The 25,607-nt window shown below is 38.7% G+C and overlaps 1 protein-coding gene across 4 annotated transcripts in view; it reads left to right on the top strand.

Moving 5' to 3' along the window:
• Nucleotides 1-55: 55 nt before the first annotated feature.
• The window catches only part of Kdm1b (lysine demethylase 1B), a 50,150-nt gene continuing 24,598 nt past the window's right edge, over nt 56-25,607 (top strand). For 3 of the 4 annotated variants that reach the window (XM_010622923.3, XM_010622922.3, XM_010622921.3), the window contains exons 1-9: nt 56-229; nt 3,278-3,376; nt 4,377-4,504; nt 5,877-5,966; nt 7,239-7,350; nt 9,542-9,655; nt 18,742-18,780; nt 20,834-21,077; nt 22,950-23,134. In XM_010622923.3, the coding sequence (XP_010621225.1) occupies nt 3,290-3,376; nt 4,377-4,504; nt 5,877-5,966; nt 7,239-7,350; nt 9,542-9,655; nt 18,742-18,780; nt 20,834-21,077; nt 22,950-23,134 (999 nt within the window). In that variant the 5' untranslated portion in view covers nt 56-229; nt 3,278-3,289. Of the gene's footprint in view, nt 230-3,277; nt 3,377-4,376; nt 4,505-5,876; nt 5,967-7,059; nt 7,160-7,238; nt 7,351-9,541; nt 9,656-18,741; nt 18,781-20,833; nt 21,078-22,949; nt 23,135-25,607 lie in introns of those variants that run through there. The other variant, XM_033761899.1, reaches the window with a different exon arrangement.

Raw genomic sequence — 25,607 nt, 5'->3', positions numbered from 1 at the left:
GTCTGGGGGATGTCACAGCCGCGTCCCCCCGCGGTCCCCAGTCCCGAGAGCAGGAGCCCGCGGAGCCTCGCAGGTGCAGCAGCGAGGTGGGTGCCGGTTAGGGGAGCACCGGCCCGCACTCACCCTCAAGTAGCGGGTGAGAGGGGAAGGCAGGGGCAGGCCCAGCCGGGACGAAGTTGGGGTTCAGAGATCTGGAACCCAGCCAGACAGAGGCCCAGTCTTCCCCTGGGTGAGTTTGCTGGGCTCCGTGGGCCGCTTTGGTTGGGGGTGGGGTCCCTCCAAATGTACACACCTTTCCGCACTCTTGTTGTCAGTTTTTATTTCGTTTTTAAGTCATTTTAGCAGAAGAAAGGCCAGTGAGGTGGGGGAGGTTTTCTTCAAAAGGTGCAAAAGACAATCACCATCAATAATTAATTGTCTTGTAGGCAGAGAAGTCGGCAGAAGACATCTAAGCACTTGATGATTCAGGACTGAATTATTGAACTGGATATTGAATAATTCAAAATTGAGTTATTGTACTGGTTCAATTTTTCTGAAAAATTGATTAGCCAGGGAACGATAGGAAGCAAGTTTTGCCTTGTCTTAAATGGCGCTGTGAAAAATGTCTGAAGTTTCTAGTAGTTTGTCCAGTTTGTAGAAATTATGCTGATTGTACGATACATATTTATTCTAATTTGGAGCCCTTTTGATTCATGTTGTCATGAATTTTGTGTTTTAAAAATCTCTTATTGAAGCCAAGTGTGGTAGCACATAACTCTGAATCCCAGCCCCCTGGGAGGCTGAGGCTGGACACTCTCAAGTTCCAGCCCAGTGTGGGCAATTTAGCAACTTAGGTCCTGCCTCAAAATTAAAAAAGGGCTGGGCTGTAACTCAGTGTGAAGCCCTAGTTCTATCCCTAGTACTGAAAAACACAAAACAAAAACCTGGGATTATTTAAATACAGAACTACATATTTTCGTATTTATATTTCTGCTTACATATTTACAAAAGCACACCCCACTTTTTATTACGTTAAAATCAAAGCTGTGTATTTAAAATTAGGAAGAAATGCACATAAAAATTGGATATGAAATAAAATGATTATGTTTAATTGTTTCATTTGAAGAATTGAGTGGGGAAACTTTCAGTATACTGGTTTAATTACAGTTTAGTTAGTATTTCAAAGGTTGAATTTAAAAGCACAGCTATTTTAGTCTTTCCAACCTAAATTTTTTCTTTCCTTCAAGACATAAATACTCAGCAACAGTGGAAATACTGAGATTAAATTAAGTGCCAAAAAATGGCAGTATATAACTCAGTTATATTATTAAGGTGAAAATGTATATCTTTAAAAAACCACTCAAATTTAATAATGGCTTTTATAGCTTAGGTTTTCATTTCCTCTTTAATCACTTTTTTTTTTTTTCTTTTGAGACAGAGTCTTGCTATGTAGTTCAGCCTGGTCTTCAGTTCACTATGTAGCCCAGGCTGGCCTGGAACTCATGGCAATTCTCCTGCCTCAGCCTCCCAAGTGCTGAGATTACGGGCATGCACCACTACACCCTGCAACCACTTCTTGAATTATATTATTCTTTTTTGCATTAAGCACATACTTTTTAGTGTACTGTTAGATTAAAGCATTATATGAAATTTCTGGGAATTATGTTTTCTTTTAGAACATGAGCATTCCTAGCTGACGGTCTAATGTATGAACCTAGACTGGTTTAATTTATGTTCCTAAATTCCACATTGGACCTCAGATATTTTTGCTATAATATTTGTATATACTATGTATTTACATAAACTATATACATATGTGTTTAATATTTGTGGTTCATTTTATTTATAATGTGAGGACTATGTTTTTCTATGTAAATGAAGAGATGCATTATATGTATGAGAATTAATATTTACATATAGGAAATGATTTGTTAGAGACAACCTTTTATCTGGAAAGCCTTCTTTGAGTATAAGAGTGACTAGGTGGATAGTGTTTCTAACATTATTAGCATTCTATCTAACTGTATATGGAAGCTGTAGAACTAACTGGAAATGTATTTATTTATTTTGGTGCTGAGGATTGAATCTGGGACCTCATGCATGCTAATGTCATCCTTTACCACTGAGCTACATCTCTAGCCATCCTAACTGGTAATTTAATGCTCAAAGAACTATAATATATTTTAGAACTCAAAGCTAATGTATTGGTCCTAAGAAAATGAAGATGAAGTGAAGTCAAAGAATGATCTGTTCTACTGATACCAAGATTTCTCCATTAGTGGAGGTGGTAAAGTTTTTCCATAGGGTATTAATAAGCCATTAACAGTATTCCAAAGGATGTTCGTATGCCTCACAAATATGAAATAGTTCAAAATTACAAGCTCTCGGAGCTTTTCTTCAAGATTAGAATTATGTATGCGAAGTTGTAGTTAATAGTGTCACTTTTCTGCTTTTGGATTTTTTTTTTTTTTTTGGTTTTTTGAGACAGGGTTTCACTATGTAGTTGAGACTGACCTGGAACTCACTACGTAGCCCAGGCTGGTCTTGAACTCGCAGCGATCCTCCTGCCTCAGCCTCCCAAGAGCTGGGATTACAGGCGTGCGCCACCACACCCAGTTAACAGAAAACTTCTAGTAGCTGTCAGTCTTTTGTGTTACTATGCATTATTTCTCATGTAGACTTCGATTCTTAATCTTTTTTTAACTGTATTGTTACTAGACTAGCTTGAGAACACACAAGATTTTTTTCGTAGAAGACACCAGTACTTTTGTCTAATCCGAATTTCTTTATTTAATAGTGACCAGTGTATCTGATACATTTTGAGTTTTACCCAAAAGGAATGAATGAGTTTCTCTTTTTTTTAAGCACACTAGACATCAGAATTCAGGAACTGCTAACAAACAGTAAATGGAAAGGGACATAACAAAAGCTGTATTTTTTCTCCAATGAATTTTACAAACAGTGTGTAATGTATTCATTGGTTATTCATGTGTCTTCTCAGTTTTAAATATGTGTAGGAATGTCAATGCGTACTTTGGCCGGGAGTGGTGCTTTGTGGGGGTAATTTGGTTTAGTTTTCACAGCACTGTCTTTCTGTGCCCCTTTTACTTAGGACAGTACTGAGACTTGGTGTGGTTCCCTAACGTACCTCGGAAGTGGTGGTTTTATACTCGGGTGGTCCTACTTCAGAGAACGCACTCACTCCTAAATTACCTAACAGCTTTGCTCCTTGTCTTTTGAAAACATCAGCAGAAGCTGACTTAATGGTGTTATTTTTGTTTTTGTTTTTTTCTTTCAGATCTCTAATGCAATGGCAGCCCCTCGGGGAAGGTCAAAGAAAAGAACAGCATTTGATCTAACTCCAGATAGCCTTCCTTTGAGGAGCTCCGGTAGGCAGGTAGTATTCATTTGTTCACTCGACAAACCTTATTTGAGTACATAGAAATATTACAATGAGCCAGAAAGACGTCAGTGCCAGGCCTCAAAGTGATTGCACCCTAGTGGAGAAATTCACACTATTTCATAATGCTGCATGATAAAGTGATAGGCTGTAGAAAACAGTTGCCTGTCTGGCCAGGAGGACTTTTGTGAGGGTAAAGGCCTAGTGTGGATGAGCATAGGGTGGTCCAGGAATTGCAGTGTGCAGTTGCTTCCAAGTTAGGAGGCTGGGTCAGATCCTGCTGGCCTTGGACGTCATTCTGAGTGACGGAGACCTCATTGCAGAGTCGCTTGGGTTTGGTTAGGGTTTATCTGTAGGGCTTTGCTCTTTCTTTACCTTAGGTACAGTGTTTGGCCTGCTTAAGAGAAAAATGGAATGATACAGTTCTTTTTCTAGTTTTTAAATCTGTGATACTGAAAGAGTTCTAAGGAAAGAAAGAATTCTTAGTTTGAGAGTGACTTTTGTTTATTCTGATGTCCTCTTTCCTAAGAAAGGCTCACATGGATTTGCTTTGTTAGATTCCTATGGTTAAAAAGCTGTTTCTGTATCTCTAGCAAGGTAGTGAATTATTTGCACAGTGGAGTTGTGAAGAACTTGCTGGGTCAGTCAGTGCCTATTCTACTGCCAGAAGGTGGTTGACTTTCACGTTTAGAGCTTCTGATGCAGCCTGGTGTAATAGTGCGTGCTGGTAATCCTGGGACTCTGGGAGGCTGAGGTGGGAAGAGTGCAAGTTGGAACTCAGCCTGAGTGATTGAGCATGACCTTGTCTCAAAAATAAGTAGCTAGCTAGAGATAGCTAGATCAATAGGGCTGGGAAGGTAGCTTAATGAAGAGGCCCTGGGTCGCATCCCCAGCACAAAACAAGAGAACTTCCAGCACGTCCATGTTTTTAGTAAACTCACTGCTGTCACTCCTTGTCAGTCCTGTGAAACCTTAACCTCAGCTGGTTTTCCCACAGGCAAAGAAGAAAGTAACGGAGACAACAGATGAGGATGAAGATGGTGTGTCCGAGAAGAAATACCGGAAATGTGAAAAGGCAGGCTGTACTGCGACGTGTCCTGTGTGCTTTGCAAGTGCTTCAGAAAGGTCTGTTCAGCAGGGCGAGGACTGGCCTTATGTTCTGTACGGGAGAGCATGTTACACAGGAAAACCATTTGTGAGGAGAGTTTTCTTAATGGTAGAGGCAGATACTGTAAGGCCTCTGATAACAGACATTGCTCAGGCATCCGCTGCTCACCACAGCCTCCTGACACACCTCGTTACACTCCCTCTGCAGGGAGAGACCACGCCAGTATCAATTCTGCAATACAGTGTCCTCCAGTGCAACCAACCTTAGCTGCACCTGTCCCAGGGGTTGACTGGGACCAGCGCAGAGTGGTGACATGGTTGAAAGGACTCTTACGCTTCAGTGGGGACCAGCACCTGTTTACTTTTCACTTTTTACTGTAATTCCTTTCTCCCTCATATAACATGACTCTTCTTCCTCTACCTATACACAGGTCTCAGAGAAACTGTGACCTTAATTGCAGTCCTGCCATTTTTGTCCGGGTAGAGCACCTGTGATCTTTTTAAGTTAAATATAAAAAATCATCAGTAAACCTAGGAAACAGATCCTGTTTTTTTATGCTCAGAGAGGGGGTGTGCTGATGTTCCCACTGGTGTGATTTTTTTCTTTTCTTGCGGTGTCAACAGCTCTCTGACAGGTTAATGTTGCTAGACTGCCTGTGTGGTGTTCAGGGTGTGGGTGGCCAGACTCATGACTCCCTAGTCCTGGGCCAGTGTTACGTCTGGAACCTTCTGTCCTGCACACATGCAGACTTGGAGCAAGTGTAGTGACATCATTTCACGTCTCAAAACACCCTTAAAGCCTCAGGAAATCTTGGCAAGACTCCCAAGACCCAGGCAGCCAGCCAGGTTAAGTACCACTGTACACATCTCTGTGTCCTCAATGTGTATTATGTGTAGAGCTTCTCCAAACTGAAATCCAAAATGCTTTACAGTCCAAAGTGTTTTGAGTGTAAGCATGATGCTACAAGTACAAGTCATGACTTCCACACCTGCTGTCAGGTAATGGCGGGTCTAAGTCAAAGTGTAGGTGCCATAAAAATTTTGTATAACATGACCTTTGGCTATGTATGTAAGGTATGTATGAAACAAATGAATTTTGTATTAGACTGCAATTCAGTTCCCAAAGTAACCCACTATATTTAGGCAGATATTCCAAAATCCAGGAGTCTGAGGTCCAGAACACTTCTGATCTCAAGCATTACATCTGAGAAATACGCAACCTGTATTATGTATCATTCATCCATCCAGTTTGCCCTGTTGTGGGCTCATGGCTGTTGGGAGTCTTAGATGGAGATAATGGAGAATATGCTCATAGTACATGCTGCTAAATTTTTTTAAGAGAGAAGAAATGTGTATTCATTACCAAAGCTATGTGTTTTTGCTGTTTCAGATGTGCCAAAAACGGTTACACATCCCGATGGTACCACCTCTCCTGTGGGGAACATTTCTGCAATGAGTGTTTTGACCATTATTACAGGAGGTTTGTTTGCTAATTGCTGGAGGTGTGTGTGGTGGCAGGGATGGCTGCACAGGAGGGGAGCAGATGTTTAAGGCTTGATCCCTCGGCTTTCTGAATGACTGTGCTGTTCCAGCCAAGGCTGCGATTGCTATAACTGTGACCAGGCCTTTGATGTTGTAGTCTGTGTGTGTGCATGGCTGTGTGTGCAAGCACTCGGGGTTTGAGAGATGTCTCTCATGGGACAGTTTACTCTCTAGTCTGCAAGTCCTGGGGGATCTGGTAGCTGCTGTGATAATGTGTAAGGCTGGGGTGCAGAAATAGGGCACAGGTGCCAACAGTCAGGTAGTGGTCCTTTCTTATCAGTTTTGTTTTTTTCCCTTTCTTCTCAGTTGTCCTGATTGGTGGCATAGAAGTTTTATTGATCTTTTCATAGAATCAGATTTTGGTTTTAGTTTTATTTTCAATTTCATTGTACTCTGATTTTTATTACTTTCTTCTGCTTGCGTCAAATTTCTCCTTTAATTCTTTTAAGTTGGAAGTTTAAGTTTATTGATTTTTGATTGTCTTTAAATAAATATATTCAGTACTGTAAATTTCCCCCACGTACTGATTTAGCTATACACTATTCCATAAATTTTAATAATTTTATTATCATTTTCTTTTAGTTCATAATATTTTTTAATCTCCCTTGTCTTTCTCTTTGTTTCAAGATCATTTAAAAGTAAGTTGTTTAAGGGCCGGGGATTTAGCTCAGCAGTTTGGTGGCCTGCCTTGCAAGCGCAAGGACCTGAGTTCAATTCCCGGTACCCAAAAAAAAAAAAAAAAAAAAAAAAAAAAAGTAAGTTGTTTAATTTGCAAGTCCCTTTTATGTGTTGCTGTTATTTTAAGTGATTACTTTTATAGTTGGATTAAAATAAATCATCTTGCTATTTCCTCTATGATACAGTTTTCTTTTTCTTTGTCTCTTTTTTCATCTTCTCTGATTTTAATTGAGCATTTTATGGCTGTATTTCATCTATTGATGTAGCTTTTTAGTGGCTGCCTGAGCATTTACAGTGTGCATTTGAAAATACTCCTAACTCTTCCTTCTAGTCATACTCTAACTCTCCTGTAGTTTTAGGTATCGGAACTGATGAGAGCACCCCTCTGCCAGGCTGCTGTACGGAGCTCATAGTAACTTCCCTCCTTGTAACAAAGCTAACAAAGTCCTTCATGTAAGACTTAGGAGCTTGCTTCATGTTTTGAAACCTGGATTAACTTACAGCTCGGTACACTTCTTTTTATTGTTTTTAGCCATAAAGATGGATATGACAAATATACTACGTGGAAAAAAATTTGGACCAGCAACGGCAAAACAGAACCCAGTCCCAAAGCATTCATGGCCGACCAGCAGCTCCCTTATTGGGTAAGAAAAATGATGCTGCTTTCTTCTGTGATGCCTCTGGAGAAGATACAGGTTTTGGGAATAGTCTTTTTTTTTTTTTTTTTTTTTAATTTATTGTTCATATTGTTGTGTTGATTGAAACAATTTTGTGGTTTTGTATACATATCTTTATTGGGTTTAAAATCATACGTAGAATATAGTTTTTTAATAACTTTGTTTTTTGATCTAATTTCATACTGTTTTTTCATTTAGGCATTAACTGAAAATATATTTTAGTAGTTGCATATGTCATATACATATACCACCAACTGAATGATTTGCTGACTTTTTAATGTAACTAATTCTGAGCTGCTCTGCACACTTAAACTTTTGAAATTGAAATCAAGTTCATGTAACATAAAGTTAACCATTTTATTACATATTTCTTTACGTATGTAGCGCAAGCGCTATTGTTGGACCATTCCCCAAGACCTAAAATTAACCATTTTAGAATGTACAGTATAGTGGCATTTACTATATTCACAGTGTTATTCAGCCACTCACTACCTGTGTTTAATTCCACAGTATTTTTGTCACCCACAATGGAAGCCATGTACCCATGCCACAGTCACTCAACCTCCAGACGACAGTATCTGCTGATATACTTTCAGTCTGTGTGTATTTACATATTTTGGGTGTTTTATACAAATTGAATCATGTTCCAGACCTGGTGGTGCACTCCTGTAATCCCAGCACTTGGGAGGCTGAGGCAGGAGGATTGCCATGCATTTGAGGCCAGCCTGGGCTACATAGTGGGTTCAAGGCCAGCCTTGTCTCAAAAAACAAAAACACAAAATAAATGAAGTCATGCGTCTGGCTGTGGGTCCTTTTTTAACTTAGTGCAATGTGTTTTGAGGTTCATTCTTGTTGTAGTTTATATCACTGTTTCACTGTTTTTATAGGTAATAGTCCACTGGAATAACAGGCCTCATTTTGTTTCTATTCATCTTTTGACAGACATTTGAGTTATTTCAACCTATTTTTCTTTTTTTTTTTTTGGTACCTTGGATTGAACTTGTAACCTTGCTGTTTCGAGGCAGACAGCAGCACCACTCTGCTAAATCCTTGGCTATTTCAACCTTTTAGCTACTGTGAATAGTATTGTTGTGAACATTTATCTATGAATATTTGTTTGAATGCCTGTTTGTAATCCTGTTAGTTCTATATTTATAGGAATGGAATGGCGGCTCCCATGGTAATTCTGTGTTTAAATTTTGAAGAACCTCTATACTCTTTTTTTTGTAGGTGCTGCATCATTTTCATTCCCATGAGCAGTGTGAGAGTTCAGATTTCTCCACTTCCTCCCCAGTTTTTGTTTGGGTTTTTTATGCTAGCCATCGGAGTGCGTGTGAAGTGGTACCTCACTTTGGATTTGGTTTGCATTTCCCTGATAACTGGTGAATGCATCTTTTCCTGTGCTTGTTGGCCATTTGCATATGCTTTTTGGAGAAGTGTCTATTTAGGTCCTTTGCTCATTTTTAGTTTGAGTGGTTTCTCTTTTTGTTGAATTGTAAGAATTCTTACACAATCTGGGCACTTATTCTTTATCAGATGTGTGATTTGCAAATATTTTTTCTATAGGTTGTCTTTTCACTTTGCTAGTGCCCTTTGATGCATGAGCATTTTAAATTTTAATTAAGTTAAATTTAGCTGCCCCCCCTTGTTTGTGCTTTGGGAATAATGACTAAGAATCCTCTGCCAAATCCAAAGTCAAAAACTCATCCCTGTGTTCCTTTTAAGAGTTTTATCATTTTAGTTCTTAGGATTTAGGTGTTTATCCATTTTGAATTAGTTTTTTTACTTGTGTTAAGTTGATGTGACTTCATTCTTCTGCATATGGATATTCACATGCTTTTAAAAAAACTTAAAAAAATTTTTTTTTGGTACCAGGGATCAAACTCGGGTCCTTGTGCTTGCAAGGTGGGCGGCGGAACCACTGAGCTGAATCCCCGGCCTTTTAATTTTTTGAATAATTTAACATTTACAGAAAGTTGCAAAGATAGCACAGAGGGTTCCTATATTTCCTTCACCCAGTGTCCCCTAATTCATTATCACACATACCATGATTACGTGTCAAACTGAGAAATTGACAGATGGCAGAGTGAGTGATGGAGGATAGAAATGATAGATCAGGATTAGCCAATTTGCTGATCTTGACTTATTTCTCTTCTAGGTGCAGTGTACAAAACCCGAGTGTAGGAAATGGAGACAGCTTACCAAGGAAATCCAGCTTACTCCACAGATAGCGAAGACTTACCGGTGTGGTATGAAACCAAATACTATGAAGGTACGCTGTCTGTGGCATTCCTTTAGAACTCACTGATACATTGATTTAATTGTCAGTATATAGTAATGGTATATTTTTTCATTTCAGTGTGTTAATCATTGTATCAGTGTTGAGTGGAACAAAACCCCAGTTACAGTGGGTGATGCACTTAAGGGTTTACTATTCTCTTAGAAGAGAGTGAAAAGGTGGAGGGCCAAAGAGGTGTGCCAGCTAGTCTGCCATTTTATTGCAAAAAGAGGAGTCTTCTTAGAAGTTCAGATTTCTGTTTATATTTCCTTAAGTAGAACAGAATCATACAGCTACTCTGGATGGCAGGCAGGACAGAGGAAGGAAGTATTTTATAGCTGAGCATGTTGCAACACCAAACAAGGCAAATCTTGTTAGGAAAAAGCAATGAATGGATGGATTAGGCAGTTTGAAATTAGCCATAGTGGGTATAATGTGCCACTTTTGAAATTTGGGAATTAGTATTTTAAAATACATAATTAAGCAATATATTAGAGGCCTTAATCTATACAGATGTCACTCATACTTTGAATACTTTAAAAAATAATTAGAAATCAAATCCCAGAAAAGTACTTTCTTTTTTTTTAAATTTAGGAACAATGTACATATCATAAAATATAAACCTTTTTTTTATTTTTTCTTTTGGTTTTTTGAGACAGGGTCTCACTATGTAGTTGAGACTGGCCTGGAACTCACTGTGTAGCCCAGGTTGGTCTTGAACTCAAAGCTATCCTCCTGCCTCAGCCTCCCAAGTACTGGGATTACAGATATGCGTCACCATGCCCAGCTAAAATACACCTTTTTGGATTATACAGTTCAGTAGTAATATATTAACATAGATAGGTAATCGTTACCAGAAAAATACTTTCTTAATTCAAATATTTCCCTTTTATAGAATGAGGGAAAGTTTTATAAAGTATATGATCAGGGCCAGGGATTTAGCTCAGTGGTTCTGCTGCCTGCCTTGCAAGTACAAGGTCCTGAGTTTGATTGCCGGTACAAAAAAAAAAAAAAAAAAAAAAAAAAAAAAAAAAAAAAAAAACAAACAAATCCAAAATAAAGTATATAATCAAATTTTTTAAAACTTGGGGTTTCAAATAAAGCAACACATAATTATTATTTTAAAAATATGGAGGCCTCAGGGTACAACTCAGAGGTAGATCCCTTGCTGAGCATGCTTAAGGACCTGGTTTCAGTCCCCAACACTGGAAAAAAAAAAGAAAATTTGCAGAATGAGGATAAAATTTGAACATAAGTAAATTTTATGTTAAGTATACACTAATACAATCTTAAGATTTTAAAAATAAATTGAATATATGTATGTAAGTATACATACATATATAATATGCAATAAAAATTGAAAGTTCGTCTTAGCCTTTTCCTCCTTGTTTTAATAAGGAAATTCTCAATGATTCATTTGTTCTACAAAACTTTTTTTTTTTTCCTAGTGCTGGGGACTGAACCCACAGCCTTTCTTATGCTAGGAAAGAAGTCTACCACTGAGATACATCCCTGTCCCCTACTAGAAGTGAATTTAATTACACACTTATGCTAGGCTGTTGATACAAACAGCCAAACTACTTTTTAAACATGTAAAGTCCTGTGATTCAGAGTAATCATATCAACAGCTCACTTGCATTGAGTGGTAATATTTTTAATAGATGCAAAATTGCATCTTCTTTTTCTTTTTCTTTTTTTAGTCTCGGGGATCCAACTCAGGACCTTGTGCTTCTGAGGCAGGAGGCCGATCCTTTTTATTATTGAGGTGTGATTACATACTGCACATACATGCAGGGATCTCATGTGAATTTCCTTGAGTTGTAGGGAATGTCCACAATGTGTATACAATATTTCCCTGCCTGACAAGTATCAGTTCTTTCTTCTCATCCTGGAGGCAGCTGCTGTTCTGATTTCTGTCCCTGTAGCTTCATTTTTCAGCTTCTGCACTTCATGGAAGTGGAATCAGCTGATATACATGGTCTTTAATGTTTGGTTTCTTTACTGAGTAAAATTGTACTTCAGATTCATCTGTGTTATTGTACCTTCCTACACACACGTGTATGTGTGTTTGTGTGTGTACACACACATGTGACAAATTGTTTAACTATTCTCATGTTAAAGGACATTTGTATTTAACCATTCTCATCTTAAGGGACATTTGTGTTGTTTTCTTTGGCACATGAAGGAAACTGTAGTGCACATTCTGTGCAGGCTTTTTGTGGACCTCTTTTAATTTGTTAGCAGTAAATACATAGGAGTGGACTTGCTGAGTCACGTGGTGAATTTCTATTTGATGTTTAAGAAATTGCCAAATGATGTCCTGTGGTTGCTACATCATATTGCAGCCTTTGGTGGTGGCATCTTTTGTGGCTGTTTTTGTTGTTGCATAGTGGGTATGTCTGACATCTGTGGGATGAGCTTCCACTTCCCTGATAACTGGTGATATGTTGAGCGTCTTTTCCTGTTTATTCACCATTCACAGTTCCCCTTTGGAAATTATCTGTCCATTTAAAGATAATTGACTTGTCTTATTGATATGTAGGAGTTCTTTATACAGATATGAATGTATGTGTATTTTGAATGTTTTCTCAGTCTATATATAGCCTTTGCATTAGTTGGTCTTCATGAACAAGAACTTTTAGTTTCGAAGCCCAAATTATCCAGTTTTTCATTTCTGCATTGAACCTTTTCTTAGAAGCCATTGACTACTTTTTACTTGCAGATAATATTGTATGTTTTCTTTGAGGCAAGTTACAGTTTTAACTATTATATTTAGGTCAGTAATCATATCTTGAGTTAATTGGCTTTTGATGTGAAGGACAGGAAAAAATTTTTTCCATGTAGATTTACTTGTTCAGTATTATCTGTTGAAAATATTATTATTTTCCTCTTGACTAATCTTACTGTTATAAAAAAATAACTATATATATATATAGGTCTGTTTCTGGACTTTATTACACTGACCTCTTTTTAGACATACCCAACACTTACCTTGCTTGTTGTATCATTATATTTAATGGTAAAAATCAAGTAGTATAAGTTCTTCCAGTGTTGTTTTTCTTTTCAAGTTTATTTTGACTATTTTGTGTTTCCATATCCATTTTACTATCAGCTGGCCAGGATCTACTTAAAAATCTCTGGGATGTTGGTTGGAAGGTATTGACTTTATAGATCATTTGCAGGAGTCTTGACATCTTTGCATTTTTAGTCTTCTAACCTGGTGTCACCAAACGACATCCACAGGGTTAAATCTGGCCCTACCCCTGTTTTTGTAAATAAAGTTTTATTGGAACACAGCTGGTCTCATTATGCAGTGTCTCTAGCAGCTTTTATGTGACATTGGCAGAGTAGTTGTGACCGAGACCATATGGTACACAGAGTATAAGATACTTAGTCCTTTTCAGAAAACGTGTACTAGGGTTCTTTAATATTTTGCAACAGTGTTTTCTAGTTTTCACTGAGGATGTTATTTTTGTATTTCATTGTATTTTTTTCTAGATATTTTTTCTGTAATTGTAAGTAGAATTTTATTTAACATCAAGTTGTTTGTTTCAGTTATAGAGAAATATACTTGTGTACTGACCTTACACCTAGAGACTATTTTGAACTTCACTTATTAAATTCCATAAATCTTGTAGTTTCCTTTGTGTTGTCAGCAAACCAGACATATCAACTCTGAGTAAAGACTATCTCTTTTTCCCCTTGGTCTTTTTCATTTCTTTTTTTTGCCTTCCTGCCTTGGGCAGGAACACTGGCCACATGGTGAAGGCAGATGTTGTCTTGCTTCTGACCTTGAGGACTTGTTCAGTCCTGTGCTTATTACGTGTAATGTTGCCTGTAGGTTTTCATAGATGACCTTTCTCTAGTTGTGGAACTTTCTTTGTTTTCCTACTCTGCTGAAAACTTTTATCACAGATGCTTTTTTTCATGAATGCTTGTTGAATTTTATCAAACGTTTTCCTCTTCTTTTATAATAGTCATGAGGTTTTATTCCTTTAATCTGCTAATTTGGTGGGTTACACTGATTCTGGAATGTTGAGACAACCTTGCATTTCCAGAAAAATATCCTTTTTCCCAGTGTGCTGTCTTTTTATACACTGTGGGATTTTATGACATTTTGTTACCCTTTCTTGCATCTATGTTCATGATGGATATTACCTGGCACTTTTCTTACAATATCATTGTCAGATTCTGTTATCAAAGCTGTGCTGGCTTTATTATAAAAATGAGCAGGGAAATGTGTACTTTCTATTTTGTCAGCTAATTTGTTATATAAACTTGATGTTACTTCTTTTTGTTTTGTCTTTTTTTCTTTACTAGTCAAGCTTTTGGGGCCAATAGTTTTCTTTATAAGAAGTTTAGAAATTACAGATTCAGTTTCTTTAACAGCCTTATGGTGATTTAGGTAGTTTATGAGCTCTGTCTGTCTTTGGAAGGTTTTTCAAGGAGCTTGTGGTTTTCATCTACATTGTCAAATTTATTGAATTTATTTGTACTGTTCCCTTATTCTCCTTTAAATGACAGTGGACTTTGTGGTGATATGCCTGTATCTCTTTTATTCCTTTTTGTTTTGAGTACTGAGAATCAAACCCAGGGTGAGCAGTACCCTTAACTTCCCTTTTTAATGTGTTTGTTTCTTTTCATGGTACTTGGGATCAAACCTGTAAATGCTCTGCCTCTGAGCTATGTCCCAATCCCTTTTATTTCTTAAGTTTTCTGTGCGCTTGAACTTGGAGTTCTCCCAAAGTGCTGGGATTCTAGGTGTGTACCACCAGGCCTGTGGGCCTCTTTGATTCTTGATGTTGGTAATTTGGCAGTGAAGGATAGAAAGTTCAGATCTGAGCCTGAGACCAAGTTCCTGGAACTGTTTAAGACTTTTTGTGAAATCTTTCACAAGCCTTGGATTCTTTTTTTAAAATAAGCTTATTAATTTTAATTGACGGTGAAAATTATATGTATGTAATGGTCCCAGTAGGACATACTGATTTGAAACAGGTACATGCTGTGGAATGGCCAAATTGAGCTAATTAACATATGCATTGCCCCATACATTTATGTTCTGCGATGAGAGTACTTAACATTGATTCTTAGTGACTTTCAAGAATTTGATTGAACCTTGACCCCTTCAAGGTAGAAGGCTTCCTGGGGGTCAGAAGAGAAAAAAATGGGAGGGGGCAGTAGAGGCCCAGTCTCTGTACTAAAGGGAAGGGGGTCTGAGTGGTGGAGACACTGGGGCTTGTGTGGCACAGGGACCAGGTCCAGCCAGCGGAAACCGTGTCATGGTTGCATGCACTTAACCAGCACCTGTCACTTTCTTTTTTATGTTTTGTTTTATCTTTTTTTTTTCTTCCCAGATGCCTTCTCAAGTGAAAAGTACATTCACTGGCATTTCATTGTATTTAAAGGAGACTTCAGCTAAGCAACAGTCAAAAATAGCAGACTACTTTAATAGTCTTTGATCTATTTCCATACAGCCTATTTTTGCAGTGTTTCAGTTCTAAACAGTTCGTTACAACAGATTTTGGATGACTTCTGTGGTATTAGGTTACTATATTACTAGATATGGTTTTACATTTTGTTCTCTGCCTTGACTGAACTCTCATTTGGAGTTCCTGTAATCTCTCCTCTCCTTTGCCTTCTAATAATTTAATATATGACTTTGACTTCCTCTCTACTAATTGTCCAGACTATCCACTTGCCTTATTTTTGTTACCCTTTGGTGGCAGTTGTTCTTTCTGATTCTCCAGCCTATGTAGTTTTTAAAAACTAAGGTTTGCTTTTGAATAATTTTGTTTTTAGGTAAATGATGTGGGCTCATCATTGAAAAATTCAAGAAATACAGAGAAGAATAGAAATAATTGCCAAAAATTCATGCAGTCGTTATCTTGAAATAACCGCTATCATATGAGATTCATTCAGGAGCATTCCTGTAGGCCTGCTGGGAGGAGTGGTTGGCCAATAACTTCCTGTTAAGGAACAGTACGGTATATGTGGTTTCCTTCAAAATGGTTGACTTTAAGCGAACTTAGAAAAAGAAGCTGAGGTGACATAAGAATCACTAAACATAGAATGATTATTTCTTCACCCCAAAAAGGAGTTGCTAAAATCTCCTTAGAAAATAAGAGAATATTAAGAAGTGGGAATCACTCTTAACTTTTTTAAAAGATCGTGTTTCTATTTTAGATTATTTTGATTGACACACTGCCATGAAGTCAAGGGGAAATTGTCATACTTCAGCCTACCTCCTTGTTTTCCCTTCTCCTAAATTTCATTTAGGTGTTTTTCTTTTTTTTTTAGGTGATCAGAGCTTTTATTATTTTCATTCTATATCTGTATTCCTTCCATTGTTTCTGCTCACTGCTGCAGCTAATGGATTCATTGTCTCTTACCATGGTCCTTCTGTCCTGAGTTTGTTATTTTGTTTTGTCACCTGGTTGGATGTGTTTTAGCATCAAGTGCTTTTTTTCCAGGAGGACCTCAGAGGTGTCAGCTTCCTTAAGTTTTTGAAAAGTGAACTGCTTTCTCTTCTCATGCCACCTTACAGATGAAACCTTTATGGTCTCCTTTGGTTCCAGCTTCTAAGAATAAAATCAGACCCCTTTAAATCTCTTTCCTTTATCCCCTTTGTCTCCTTTGAGACCTCTTCATCCTGTTCTTCCCATCTGAATGGTCACCTGCCATATGCTGAACTTTTGACATATTTATTTATTGTTATTATTTTGTTCCTGTACTGGGGGTTGAACTCAGGACCTTGTGCTTGATGTTCATTGACCTAGAGTCATTTTGGTATCCATCTGGGTTTGCTGTTAAGAACAAAGTTGAGGAAGGATTATTAGTTAAAGAGAATGGGAATACACTGTGCACCTTCTTGTAGATCTTGCATTTTGTCATTTCAGTAGTCATAATCTTCCATATCACATGTAAAGGTCTCTTCTTTTTTCTTCCATGTCTCTAGTAGTCCACCAAACAGATATACTGTGTCTAATTTGGCACTGTCAAAGGCAATTAGGTAACTTCTAGACATTTTATCATTAGTAGCTGAGCTGCAGTAAAGAGCTTTCTGTTGATGCCAATTTTTTCAGTGTTTATTTTTTGTAGTGGCACATGTGTGTGACACATCTCAACTCTTTCATCCTTTTCCTCTCACCTCCCTTACCCATCTCTCCATCTTCCCATATGAAAAAGATCTCTCTCCCTACATCCTATTATCTAGCTTTTATTTTGCTTTTTATTTATATTTTAGGATTCTTGTATAAGAGAAACTGATATTTAAGCTTGTCTAATTTTTTTCATTTAATATTATGGGAAGCTTTCCCTCTAAAATCAGAATCATGACAAGGATGTCTGCTATCACTGCTCTTGTTTAACATAATCCTCCTAACATTAGCCAGGGCAGTCAGGCAGGAGAAAGAAATAAAAGAGATGTGTATAGGAAAGGAAGAAGTCAAATGATAACATCCAACAATTTCCACAAAAGACTCCTAGAATTAATAACCAAATTCAGTAATGTAGCAGGATACAAAATCAACAAACAAAAATCAGTAGTGTTCCTGTTTGTCAACAATGAACTTACTAAGAAAGAAATTAGGAAAACAATACCATTTACAATAGCAGGAAGAAAAATTATTAGGAATTAATTTAACCAAAGAAGTGATATACCTCTATAATGAAAACTACAGTACTCTGAAAAAAGACATCAAAGAAGATGTCAGAAGATACAAAGATAGGGCCTGTTCTTGGATAGGCAGAACCTAAATATTCAAAATGGCCATATTTCTAAAACTGACAATGCAGATTTAGTCCCAATGAAAATATCAACAGCATTCTTCACAGAACTGGAGAAAATAATCTAAAATTCATATGGAACCAGAAGAGAAGCAGAATAGCAAAGCAGGAGGCATTATAACCCTGAATTGGAGGTTGTATTTCAAAGCTACAGTGATAAAACTAGCACGGTACTGGCACAGAAACAGGCAGATGAATCAGTAGAACAGAATAGAGGATGCAGAAATAACCCTGGGCATATTCAGCTATTCAGTCTCTGACAGAGGGGCCAAAAACATGCACTGGAGGAGGAAAGATAGCCTCATTAGTAAATGGTGCTTGGAAAATTTGCTATCTTCATGCAGACGTTTAAATTTAGGCCCATATCTCTGACCATATACTAAACCAAAATCAAAATCAAGGGGGGCTGAGGATTTAGCTCAGTGGTGCTGCTTGCCCACCTGGTAAGTACAGGGTCCCAAGTTTGATCCCCAGGACACCCCCCCAAAAAAAAGAAACAGTGATCTTTTTAAAACTTTTTAAAATATGTCTATTGGTGACATGTTACAAGTTTTTGGAAAATATATCAAGGTTAGAATTGCTGAGTTTGTTCTGTATACATCTTCAGTTATTCAAGATAGTGCCAAAAAAGTGCATTTAGAATGTTGATATTTTGTCAAATTCCTCTCCTCAGTGGTTATATTCCTTCATTCATAACATTCACATATATATTCATATGTATTTTAATTAGGAACATCCTAATGAAATTGCCTGTCTTAAAAAACAAACACACAAACTACAGTGGGCCCTTGAATTACTATTGGCCTGATATACAAACAACTTGAGTTATGACCAGAATTTTAATTTTAATTTACAACCAAAATCTTGAGTTACGACCTAGATGCTGGCCACTTGTGCTTCCAGATGGTCTCAAATACAGATTTAACCCTTAAAGTGTTCTGGAGGGAACATGACAACACCCTTTCCTTTGTGGGTTTAATGGAGAAATCCTGGGCCAGTGTCTCTCTAAAGACACTGAGATCTGCCTGTGTATAGATCTTTGAAGGCTGTGTAGAGGAGCCTTAGCCTTAACTTGATCAACTTGAGTTAAAACCAGCCCTTGGGGAACAAATTAAGTTCATAAGTCCAGGATCCAGTGTACCTGTCTTCCCAAACCCTCACTCATATAGTGATTTATCAGTTTTTTTCTTTGCCCATGTAATGGGTTCAAAGAGATATCATATTGAAGGTGAGTTGTTACTTAAGATGCTTAATCTTATAAGCGAACCTAATTAATGCTTGGTTTTCTTTTGCAGCCTGAGAACTCGGATCATTGTTCCCTGCCTGAGGATCTGGTGAGTATTTCTGTGCATTCTGGATTGGAGTTAATTGTCTTTGATGTTAAGTATTCTAAGCAAATGAGGGTAACACTTTGTGAGTTTCTGTTTATTTGGTTGCTGACTTTTCAATTGAGCATGGTAACTGTATTGTCAGATCTGGCAATAGTTATATTATGGAGACAATATCTGTATCTGTATCTCTTCTCACTTAAGGACCCTAGTTACAGAGAATTTAGGGCTCCCTCTAATCCAGTATGACCTGGTCATAACCACTAACGTCTGTAAAGACCCTGTTTCTTTTTTTATTGATTTTGCTGTTGCTGCTGCTGCTGTTGTTTTTGAGATTCTTGCCGTGCAGTGCAGGCTGCCCTTGAACTCATGGAAATCCTCCTACCTTAGCTTCCCCAGTGCTGGGATTACAGGCGTGTGTGTGCCACTTTGCCTGGCCTAGGTCACATTCTGAGGTTCATAGTGGACCGAATTTTGGGGGAACAATAAGCTAATACAATGGGTATTTGATTAAATATGTTAATAAATCACTTATATTGATTATAATTTGTTCAGTGATGTATGTAAGAGTGAGATTTTTGTTGGCATATTGACACATTATAACCAAGAATCTGGGATTGGTGACTCACTAGCAAGAGCAAGTGCTAGTGTAATAGTCATTGCTAGTTTCTCCTACACCACACAGGAGTTGGGTTGGAGCACCCTCAGGTAGGCTCTAGAGAGAAAACTGGGCTCACAGTACGATGGCAGGACTTCTCTTGGTTCTCTCAGTTTCCCTCCTGAGCCGCATGACATAGGAATTGGAAATGAATAGGAACAGACTGGATTCATGGTTTTCCAGGGACCTGCCCTCTACATAGTGTGGTACAAATGTCAGGAGCTGAATACTGTTGCTGTTTCCTTGAGTCCAAGCTAGGAAGGCAGCAGTGGGTAGAGTTGGGCCTGGTGTTTTGGGGAAGGAGCTGGTGCACCTATTTGAGTGCAGCGTGGGCTGGTCAAGGGTGGGCCAACATACAACAAGCAGTGAGGGTGCAGGTTTTGCAGACACAGTTGCCACCAGAGGCTTGGACAAGTGAGATGAGTGTGTGAAGCAGCTGGATGTATGTTATATGGGTGCTGTTTGGGGCTTGTGCTAAACTGAAATATGTTCCCGATTTGGACTCTGAAAAGCAAACAGAAGGCATCTCCAAACCGGATTCACACTTAGATTACAAGTTCACAAGCTTGCTTGACAGCAAATGGCATTTGCTTGGAGCCTGGAGAACTAGCAGCAGAGTCCCTGGGCTCGAGGCTGTTCTGTATCAGAGTCTGAGTATTCTTGGAGCATACATTTAAGAGTGCATTTTAGTGAGCAAAGACTGACTAACCTAGGCATTTGGGGTAGTGTTGTTTTAGAAGCCACGTGTTTTATTTTTATTGCAGTAGTCACTATAGTGTGCTTTGATCCACATTTAAGTCACCCCTAGAATGTGATTACACATTTGAAGACCAGAGATAGCTTCTTTTGTTTCTTTCTGCCGTTGGCTGGTGGTAGTGTACTTTTCCCTCCCAACTTTTTTCAGTAGTTTTTGGCAAAAAGCAGTAATGCTTAAAAAAAAAACCCAAACAAAAAAACTCATGCTTGACAGCTGCTTAGGATAATTTTTTTTTAGGTCCACTTTTTCAGTTTCATTTATCTTGAGATTCCACATGAAAAGGGGAGCTGGATGATAAAGGGTTATGGCACAGAGATACATTTTTCACTCAGACTTGCATACAGCCTAACAATGTAATACATGGGTGCATTTTGAAAGACTTAACCTAGTGGGATAATTTGGGAGGGGAGTCTGAATACTGGTAAGAATTTTTCCTGGGAAACATTGTCTCTCAAGTATCCTAAGCCATTTTTGTTTTTAAACCTGTGTGTGCAGAACTCATACGGAATTAAGTAAGTTGAGGGAAGAGGCACTGTATTAGGGTTAAGGATGAATGAAATGAAGATAAGTGCCTGTCTTTGGCATAATGCGTGTGTGTATTTCCTCTCTGCCCTTGTCTCCCTGCCTCTGCGGGTGAATTTCAGAGAGTGTCGGAAGTTTCCAACCACTGGTGGTACTCCATGCTCATCCTGCCTCCTTTGTTGAAAGACAGCGTGGCAGCGCCTCTGCTCTCTGCCTACTACCCTGACTGCGTAGGCATGAGTCCCTCCTGTACCAGCACAAACCGCGCTGCCGCCGCTGCCATCGCCACCGCAGCCACCGTGGCCACCACTGGCGATGCCAGCCCGGGGAGGCCGGAGCCCTCCAAGGTGGTCCCTTCTGTGCTAGGTGAGAGCTGTCCTGGTCTTCCCTCCTTTCCACCCTGCTCCTCCCTGACAAATGTAGGAGAAAGCAAAAGGCAAAAGATTTTTTAAAAAATGTTCAAGTCATTGTATAAAGCAGCTCATTATTTCATGTGCTTGTTTATGTAGTAGGTCCTCCACATCCACAACACATTGCTGATTCAACCAGTCTGCTGAATAGGAAAGGTCTGGGAGCAAAACTGTGTTTGTACTGAACATAAACAGGCTTTCTGTTGTCACCATTCCCTAAACAATACAGCACAACTATTTACGTGGCATCTGTATCGTTAGGTATTAGAAGTAATGTAGAGATGATTAGAAGTATGCAGAAGGCTGTGTCTAGGTTATATATAAATACTGAGCCATCTTTTATAGGGCACTTGAGCAGCCAGGGAGTTTGATCCCTGGGAGGTCCTCGACTAGTTGCCCAAGGACACCGGGGCATGACGACTGTGCTGTACGTCAGTCCCATCACCAGTATTGTGCAGTTAAGTTTTCCCTCAATAAGTTAGACAACCTATGGGCCTGGGGATTTAGCTCAGTGGTGCTACTGCCTGCTTCACTTAGACAACACATAACATTCATCGATTAATTATCTATAGGATTTAATGAGTGTTGAATTGAAAGTTGGATAACTATAAAAGTTAATGAGTATAGGAACTCTGACTTATCAGAAGAAACTTTTGAACTGTATGAGCAGTACTTTTTTCTCTCTGCCTCTAATGCCATTGATGACCAGCTCTCAGAATTCAGAACTTCAGGTTGCTGACTGTTGACTGTAAAAGAAGGAAGCTTTAAAATCCTGTATCTTGTACCATCTGTACATGAACAGATTGCGTTTTTGATGGTGCAGTTAGATTTTTTACATTGTAGCCCTGTCTTACAGTTTCTAACTAATAACACCTGACCCTCTTAAAATGTACATGTAAAGATCAGGGGTGGTAATTCTTAGGGTTAAGGAAGGTGTGGCGTAATAGCACTGAAATTCCATTAGTGAGAGTGTGCATTTACGAAGGACAGTTTGGCGGTGTGCGTCAAAAACCTTAAAATAGACTCTCTTTGACTCAGCAGATATCCCTATTGGCCCTGTAGGAAGGTATCCTGAATAATTGAGTGAGTCAAGAATCTGTGGGTAAAGAAATTTGCTTTGGCATTGCTTATTATAGCAGCATTATATTAAGTAGCCATTGAAATTGTTCATTGACGTGGGAAAATGTTTATGATATTATTAAGTTTTAAAAAGCAAGTTAAAGGATTTAGCTCAGTGGCACCACACCTGCCTTTCAAGCACAAGGTCCTGAGTTCAATCCCCAGTATCAAAAAAAACTTTTATAGCATTTCCCCCAGCTTTATATTAATATTCTCTGAGTAGAGGGACAGAGTGCCCCTAACATGTAAGCCCATCCTTGGGACACAGTGATTATGCCATTTTACATTTGGAAAATGCCAAAGAAGAAGTTACTTTGGAAGTACCTTTCCATGAGGAGCAGTTGTTTAGTGGCTACAGTTTTAGTCTCAGGATGAAAAAGTTCTAGAGACCTGTTTGCACAACAGTGGGAATATACTTACACTTTAAATGGTTAAGGCAGTAAACTTTATGATGTACATTTTCATCACAGTTAAAAATTGCTTTTAAAATTTCCCAACTGTGGAAATTAAGGGTGTGGATAACTTGAAAGAGAGTGGGGAAAATGTTTTGTCCATGTGCAAATTGCCCACTTGGATGGAAGAAGCGAGTGTTTGTGCAGGATAGAGGTAGAGATCGTCCAGGCTACCCTTCTTGTGTTGCATTTGCTCTTTGATTCTCTGAAAGTTGGAGGTTGTGGTTTGCAGGAGGTCCTGTTGTGTCTGCTCTCAGTTCCAGGCATGAATCGGTACTTCCAGCCCTTCTACCAGCCCAATGAGTGTGGCAAGGCCCTGTGTGTGCGGCCCGACGTGATGGAACTGGATGAACTCTATGAGTTTCCTGAGTACTCCCGAGACCCCACCATGTACCTGGCTCTGAGGAACCTCATCCTCGCCCTGTGGTACACAAACTGCAAAGTAAGTGAGGCTGTGCTGGCCGTGAATGCGAGCGGAGCACTTCACTGAAGCAGAGACTTTGTTGCAGGGATGGAACCTTACAGCAGCCTTGGCAATAGGGGCAGATAATTCTTGGGGAGCAAGAGATGCTGTCCTGTGCATTGTAAGACATTTAGCAACAACCCTGGCCTCTACCACTAGATACCAAACACTTCCCAGTTGGGACAGCCAAATACACGTTGAGTAGCCCTTATCCAAAATGCTCTAGGCTAGAAATGTTGCAGATTTTCCCCCCAGATTTTAGAGTATTTGTGTAGTCTTTTTGTTTTGTTTTTGTTTTTTCCGGTACTGGGGATGGAATTCAGGATCTTACACTTGCGTAGCAGGCGAGGTGCCACTGAGCTCAATCCCTAGCTCCTGTATTCGTGTAGTCTTTACCAGTTAAATATCCCTGATCCAAAATATCTGAGATTCTCCAAAATCTGAAACTTTTTTGTTGTTGTTGTTATGGGGGACCAAACTTGGGACCTTGTGCTTGCGAGGCAGGTGGTGGAACCACAGCTAAATTCCCGGCCCCAAAATCTGAAACTTTTTGAGCACTGTGTCAACACACAGACTTTGGAGCATTTTCAGATTTCAGATTCTTGGAGTAGGGATGCCCACGCAGTATGTTTTCAGACATTTCCAAAGGGGATAGAGTCACCCCTTGTTGAGAACCATCACCTTAAACCAAAGGCAATCAGAACGCTAACTCTAGGGAGTGAGGGTAAGGCTCAAAGTTTGGTTCAGAGACTTCTGGTGGCAATAGCAGGGGAAAAACAAAAGATTAAGTTATAAATCCTTGACAGCAGGAAATAAGTTTAATTCATCTCAGTGTTCTGAGTGAATGAAGATCATTGCTTTTCTCTCTGTTGAGACTAAATAATTGTTAGGATCCCCCAGAGTCCTCACCTCAAAATGGGGGAAAATAATGGACTTGGGAGGGTATGGGAATAGTTTTATTTGTTCATTTTTAAATAAAAATGGATTCCTGGCCCAAGTATTTTTCTGATTGATTTATTTAGTTGTTTGAGTTGAAAGTAGAACACTGCAGGACTACAAAAGTAGTCTTGATTAAAGAAAAATATGCCACTCTACCCTGATATTTTACTAGGTTAGAATGCAATATGAGATGATGATTAAGTTATGTCTTTTGATGCAATTCATGTGAATTATACCCAGGAAGGTGACTACTCATTTCTAATAATATCTAAAAGAAAAGGTCCTAATTAGTTTGGATGTGTTTGTGTTTTTAGTAGGAAGATAGTATTTGTTGTATATATATTGATTCTCTAGTGGAGAAACATACTTGCTGTAAAATAATTGAAGACTTTGCAATGATTTTGTTTAAATTTCATGAATACAAACATTGACCTTTTGCAGCAGTCCACGCTGACACTGCATGTTATTTCTTGAACCCTTTAAGTGTGTAGTCACCTACTTGTGTTTAATCAGCCTGGCGGAGTGGGGGGTTGGTGACAAGTAGGGGACAAGCCTGGAGTTGGGGGAGTAACCCCCTGGTGCCTGTTCTAAATGACACATTCTGGGCTGAACTGAAATGGGCCAGTATCTTTCCAAAGCTGGGCAACTAAAGAGGGTGTAGGTTCTAAACTGGTAGCTCTGCCTGTTCCTAGTAGTGAGAGAGCCACCTTTGCCTGCTGCAGGAACCTGGATTTCTAGTGACCTTTGAGCTGGGAAAGCGACGTGCTCTACCCTCAGGTTCCTTGTAGCAGTCATTCTCTGTGAGGGGACACTTAGGTTGCAGTGTAAATTACTGCATCATTCATTTGTCCCTTTCTTCTTTTTTTATTCTCAACCAGAAAAACCTTCCTTCCTTTTTCATTAGTGATAAATATTGGATGTGTTATTCTTAGAGTATTATTATTATTACTGTAAAATATATGTAATACTTTACTGTTCTAACCATTGTGAAACATGAAATCCTGGGGCATTAAGTGCATATACAGTGTGGTACAACCATCACTGCTGTCTAGATCCGGAGCTTTTCATTATCCCAGGAGGAAATCTCTTACCTAGTCACTTCCCATTCCCACCCAGGCCTAGCCTTTGTAGCCACTAATATACTTTCATACCAGATATTTCATGTAAATGGAATCATATAATATTAGGCCCTTTGTAAGTAGTTCTTCCAATTAGTGTGATGTTTTCAAGCCTTATCCATACATGTATGAGAGTGTCATTCCACTTTATGATGGAATAATATTCCGTTGTGTAGATATATCACATTTTGATCATGCATTCATGTATAGTGCATTGTTTTCACTTTTTGGCCATTTGAATATTTTTGCTATGAGCATTTTCTTTGGGATATATGCCAAGGAGTGGAATGACTAGATAGATCATAATTTGTGAGGAACCAAGATTTTAAAAAATAATAATTTACTTATGAATTTAGTACTTATAATTATTTTAAAATAATTATGACTAGATAGAT

Source organism: Fukomys damarensis, unplaced genomic scaffold (genome assembly GCF_012274545.1).
Source record: "Fukomys damarensis isolate Sample0158 unplaced genomic scaffold, DMR_v1.0_HiC HiC_scaffold_10, whole genome shotgun sequence".
NCBI classification, from domain to species: Eukaryota; Metazoa; Chordata; class Mammalia; order Rodentia; family Bathyergidae; genus Fukomys; species Fukomys damarensis.
The sequence above is the reverse complement of the archived record's forward strand: the minus strand, read 5'-3'. Positions and strand labels throughout refer to the sequence as shown.